General features: G+C 54.3%; 1 protein-coding gene across 5 annotated transcripts in view; it reads right to left on the reverse strand.

Annotated features, from left to right (window-relative positions):
- Positions 1–5,616, reverse strand: part of NFATC2 (nuclear factor of activated T cells 2) — a 139,944-nt gene extending 134,328 nt beyond the window's left edge. For 2 of the 5 annotated variants that reach the window (XM_060620312.3, XM_078443949.1), the window contains exon 1: positions 5,238–5,616. In XM_060620312.3, the coding sequence (XP_060476295.1) occupies positions 5,238–5,367 (130 nt within the window). In that variant the 5' untranslated portion in view covers positions 5,368–5,616. The remainder of the gene's footprint in view (positions 1–5,237) is intronic. The other 3 variants (XM_060620321.3, XM_060620326.3, XM_060620342.3) reach the window with 2 other exon arrangements.
- Between the last annotated feature and the right edge of the window lie 384 nt (positions 5,617–6,000).

Raw genomic sequence — 6,000 nt, forward strand, 5'->3', positions numbered from 1 at the left:
GCACCCCGTGCTACCATACGTGGGACCCCTCAGAGCCAGAGTCTGTGACATTCTGGCTGAGTTGTAGTGCTGACAGCAGGGACTCGGGACCCCAACTGCTTGGGTTCCAGGCCTGCCCTGCCATTTACCGCTGCATGACTCAGCAAAGGCAACGGACCCCCCCCCCCCCCAAAAGAGTCTGACTTCACTGGTCCCAAGTGCAGCCAGGATTGAGAACCACGGGCCACAATGCTGCCTTTTTTCAAATATATTCAACCTCATCCCCTTACAGGATCAGAAGGCCTTGGGAACCAACCCAAATAACACTGCTCCAAGGTTTGAAGAGCCTCCCTCCCGGTCGCCTCAAGAACAGAGGGCCTTTAATTTGGAAGCGTGGATGACAGGTGTTCAATAGTGAAGAATGATTAGGGCAACTTTCTCCCCATTTCCCTCGCCTCCCTGACAAGGCCACCGCTCAGTCCTCGCCTTCATTCCACCTTTCCAGCTGCACCTGGAGACGCTATTTGCACAAAGCAGGCTTAATAAGGCCTGTCCTTAATTCGACGCAGACGGCAATGTCTCTGAATGTCACATGTGTTCAGCGAGACTGCTTGCTTAGGGTAGAACTCTATTTTTAGTAAGCACCAAAAACACCTCATGATACCATATCCCAGCACCTCATTTGTCCCTATTTGTTTACCAGGCCCTGTCCCACATTGGCCCCGGGGCCAGGCAAGGGCAGGACCACATCTGATGGTCTCTACACCCCCACAGGGCCTGGCACAAAACCAGCATTCAGGGAGTATTTGCTGAAAGAATCAGGTTTTAATTGTCCCCTGTGAATGGGGTAAGAGCAGGTGTTCCTGAGTGGAAGGGCAGGTGACACGAGGGAAGGGACTACGGTGGGGTCTGGGACTCTACCTGAAAATGGTCTAAAGGGCACGTGGAGGGCAGAAGGGGGCGTGCAGGGGTTATGCTCACGTGCGGCATGCACACATAGGATACCTGTGCACACGCACTCCTACAGCGGGTGCATGTAGGATGGGTGGCTTTTGTCCGCTTTTCCAAGGGCTGTGACCCAGCAAGTTTAAGGACCACCGGAACAGACTCTACAAGCAACGGCCAGGAGTCTATTTGCCTTTCTGAAGGGTCAAGGTTGGTGCCATTTGCATTCGCTTCCGAGGAAGTGAAGCAGGGACCCATCAGACCCCCTGAGGCCTCCCAGAAGTGATCACTCCCAAGGAGTCAGTCCCTGATGGTCCGGAGGAGATGTGGCACCCTGGAGGGGACAGGGACTCCCAGGGGCCATCCAGCCCTCCCAGGGTTTTACACATTGGGAGAATAATTCGTTTCACTGAAGTCACAAGCACACACTAAGGAATTAAGCTTCTCATCTGTCCACTGACAACGCGTACAGGTCCCTCCCCTCCATGATGAGGTCAGTAGCGGAGGTCGGGGCTCCCACAGCGTGGTCCCCATTCCTTCTGTTACTTTTTTCAACCGAGGGAGACGGTGAAGTATAGGAAGAGTCTACTTTGCCTGCCTCTACAGCAGATTTGAAAACCTAGATAAATGAAGTGGATGATTTCTTAGAAAGATACGGTATACCAAAATGGACTCCAGCAAACAAAGTGCAAGCCGACCCGTTCCCCCACACACGATGGAGAAAGCAATCCTAGCCCAACCCTGTAAAAAGGCACCAGGCCCGGATGGCTTCATGGGGGAATTCTATCCCAACTCTAGAAATGCGACAGTCCCAACGACGCATCCATTGTTCCTGAGCATGGAAAAGTAAAGAAATCCAAACCACACACCAAAAGGGACACTACAGACAAGTATTGCTCATGAATACCACTGACAGGAATCTGAGATTTTATCAGACACCAGCCCCACCACTAGAAGAAAATAATACACAGTGACCAAGCAGGCTTTAAGGCAGTAATGTTCCAATATTAGGAAGTCTCGTAAGTGAGCACAAGAGATCTAAGAAGAATAAAACCATATTCTTCCACAGACCCTAAGACGTCTGTGACATAATTCAACTCTCATTCCTCGTCAAAACTCTCAAGAAAACAGGCATGGGTGGACACTTCCTGAACCTATTAAAATACAGACACTTCGATCCTGAAGATGACACACGAGGTATTCCTGATAGGGTCGGCACAACAGGTGCTCAAATAGTTAGCTCAAATAGTTAGCTGGAGGAGTAAACGAATAACGGCTCACATTAACTGAGCACCTCCATTAACAGAGCCAAGGGTTTAATAAAATGCTCATAACAAATCACACTCTGTATTGATTTAAACAGGTCAAGCCATTCAAGGCAAATAATCCTGTGAGGGTAGTAGTATTTCAGCTTTCGACAGATAAGCGAACCAAGGTCCGGAGAGGTTAAATGACTTGCCCAGGGTCACTCTGGTGGTAAATGTTTTCAACTCCAGTCTTGCCAAAGTGCCAGGCCCTTTACAAACGGCTCTACGTAACTCTCATCAGATAAAGGAATAGTGAACCCTCACACAGTGGTTCCGAATGCTGGCTCTGAAGCAAGACGGCCAGGTTCGGGGTTCAACTTTGCCATTTACCGGCTCTGCTCTCTTGGGAAGATTCCTCCACCGGTCTGTGCCTCGGTGCCTCCTCTGTAAAATGAGGGTGACCACAGTGCCCACCGGCTAGGGTTGGCGGGTTATTACAGGAGCTAAAAGCCATCTGCTACAATGTTACAGTTCCATAAAACAAGCATCCAAATTTCCCAAAATCCGTAAGTCCCGTCATCCAGTTCTGACAACGTCGGTCCCATTAGCGGGCTCCTTCCTCCCTGGACTCTTGCCAAGCTCATTCATGCAGAGTTAAGGGTAGCCCTCACATGCATCGCCAATATATTGTCGCCTGGGACAAAGCCCAGTAGCAAGCTAAAGGCTAGTGGCAGCCCTCGGAGAGAGCCACCGTTCAGAAGCAGAGAGGTGACCCCATGAACATCCGGGTAAGCCAGAGCCAGACCCACATCTGGAAGAGCTCGCTTAGCCTCTCAAGGCTCACACCCGCTCTGTTCTTCGGCCATGATGCTTCTGTGCTCCCAGCAAGGAAGCATTATTTACAGATTCCAGAGCAAACTCCCCACTCCGTAAGGGGGGTGGGGTGGCGCACATAGGAAATTCTTTCCCAAGAGCCAAGTTTAGAAAGGAGTAACTTTACGACACAGAAACCTGACAAGCACTACTGTGGCCAAGTTGATCAAGGTCGATTATCAACACTGATCAATCAAGCCGATACTAGGTACCCTTGATATGATGCGATGGAAACAGTCACTTCACCTGCGTGGTCCTCCTCTCTAAAACCCATAGACCCAAGTCCTTCCAGGAGAGAAACATCAGAAAGACCCTAAGTCGGGCACAATTCTACGGTATATCTAACCGGTGCTCCTCAAAACTCAAGTTCCCAAAAAAATAAAAAAAAAATAACAAAGACCACTTGAATCTGAATAAAGTATGGACTTTAGTTCATCATGACGCATCAATATTGGATCATGAATGATAACAAATATACCCGTACTGATATAAGATGTTAATAAAACGGGGCCCCGGCTGCTCAGTATATGGGAACTCCCTGTACTGTCTTGACAACTTTTCTGTGAATCTCAAACTGTTACCAAAAAAATAAAGTTTGTTGGTTTTTTTAAATGATTCCAGGGCTTCCACTGTGGCCATTTAGACACCCATCTGGCGGCCACCAAGCACCACTTGCCAAAAAAAACTATAAAAAGCACCTCCCATCAGATTTGGCTTGGAAACTATTTCCCCGGAAATCTCCCCCGTGCAAAAAAAAAAAAAAAAAAGTTAGCCGATTGTGAATCTGGGAGGGGTATATTAGTTCTCTGCAAAACATGACTTTAATCTTACCAAACAAAGACCACGGATGTTAAAGGGACCTTAAAGCGATCACTTGCAGATTCTTAATTGTGTCTTTTCAAAGCAAAGGATGGCCTCCAGATTGCAACTCGAGAAGACTGGTCTCTTTTGCTTGCTAATTATTTCCATCTCCAGCCAAAATTCAGAACGATTACCAGCTATCATCTTCACTTGGTATCCAAGTCAAAGCAAACGCCCCTCACCTAAGGTGGTCAGTGAAGACAGCGAAGGAAGGAAAGTGAAAAGTTCTCATTCGCCTGCCTAACACAGCATCTCTGGGAAACGCCAAGCCCCCAAAAGTCTGTGAGAAGTCCTCCTACACAACCCCTTCCTGCCCTCCGGATGCGGCCAAGCCCCTGTGCATCTGGAAGTTACCAACAGGCCTGCCCCCGGAGGCTTTGACAAGCCCTGGGCTGGGCTGTCAAAATCAGGAAGCCCAGTTGGGTGGTTTTTTTTTTTGTTGTTTTTTTCCAAGACAACCTGTTAACCAGAAAAATACAGCGAGGTTCCGCATGCGACCTCCTTTTCCTTCTGACGAATGCTCCTGGTAAGCAAAAGCGCCGGCCCGGCCTGGGGAAGTCCCCAGCCACAGAGGGCCCTTCAGCACATACACTGACAGCTAGTTTAGGCAGGAATAGGCTTCTGCCTGAATCCAATCCGCAGGCCAGCCTTTCCCCGAACCCCACATCCATTAGGGCAGCGGGGCAAGGGATCACCGTTTAACAAAGCTCAGACTGATCCCTTTAGGGGGACTCGCAAAAGCTGGCGGCCGACACCAGGGAGGAAACGGTCAGGCTTCCTAACAGTGAAGTCGCGCCAACCTCCAGCATCTGAACCTCCTGCGTCTGAAGGCGCAGACAACCTCTTCATTAGTTTCAGCACAAAGTTCCCGACAAACTCGGCTCCCAGGCGCTGTTCACAGAAGAGAATCCGTTGCCACCTCTCTGTGCCCCGGTTCCCTCCCTGCTAACTCCATTCTCTGGCTTCCCCACCGCCTCCGTCCAGAGGCAAATCACTTCCTTTCCCCTCCGACGACCCTGCAGCTGGGGGCCAGCTGAGCCCCTTGCCACCTTTTGCTCGGCTACCGGCGACCCCCAGGGAGGAGACCCGAGTAACTGCAGACTGACGCCCTACTGGGCAAGAGTGAGCCTACCGCCCCCTAAGGGTGGGTGGCAGCAGTCCCAGATGCCTCGTGCCCTCCCTCTCACCTGGGGAGACGCACCCCTCCCTCCCCACCCCACCCCCCGCCCCGGGAAGTGTGACATCGGGAGCACAGAGGGGTCCTGTGTCCACTCCGCAGGCCCGAGCCCCCGCCCGGGCTCAGGGGGCCAGGCCGGGGGAGCCTCCACCGACCTTCGATAGGATTCAAATAGTCATAGTCGAAGAGGATGGAGAAGTCGAACTCGTCTTGGGGGCTGCCCCCGGGCTCGTGGCCTGGGGCGTCCCCGCCGTCGGGGTCGGGCTGCGGCTCCGGGGCGTCCATGGCGCGCAAAGCGGCGGGAGGGTGGCGGGGCCGGGGGCGAGCGCGGCCTCGGCCTGCTCCTGGGCACCCTCGCCCGGGGGTGCGAAGGGGGCAGGAAGCGGGCCCGAGAGGCGGCGGCAGCGGCGGGGTCGCTGTCCTCGCGGGGACGCACGCGGGCCCGGGGATGGCGCGCTGGCGCAGCGGCTGCTGGACGCGCCCGGGGAGCTGAGCGGCGGCGGAGGCGGCTGCGGCGCGAGCTTCCTGCTCCGGGAGGCACCTGTTGCGGCCCGCGGCGGGGGAGGCGGGGACAGGGCGGCCGGGCCGGCGGGGGCGGGGCCGCCACCGGGGACTCGGGGGAGGGCGCGAGGGGGGGCAGGGGCTGGCCGGCCGGCGCCCGGGAGGAAGGAGACCGCCCCCCCCCCCTCCCCCGGCTGCGGCCGCACCGCCCGGGCACCGCGCTTAGCCACCAGCCGGGCCGAGCTGGGGGCCTCCTCCTTCCCCCCTCCCCGCGGGCGAGGCTGCGCGCTCTGCGGGACCCAGGACCCAACGCCAAAGCCTCTGCCACCTGTAGTGTTGCCCAGCTGCTCCCAATCTTTTCCCTCCTTTCTCCTCTGAGCGGGGGAGGGGGGGGGGAACCAATCCCTTCTATGGCAG

Source organism: Panthera onca, chromosome A3 (assembly GCF_046562875.1).
Source record: "Panthera onca isolate mPanOnc1 chromosome A3, mPanOnc1 haplotype 2, whole genome shotgun sequence".
In the NCBI taxonomy this organism is placed as follows: Eukaryota; Metazoa; Chordata; class Mammalia; order Carnivora; family Felidae; genus Panthera; species Panthera onca.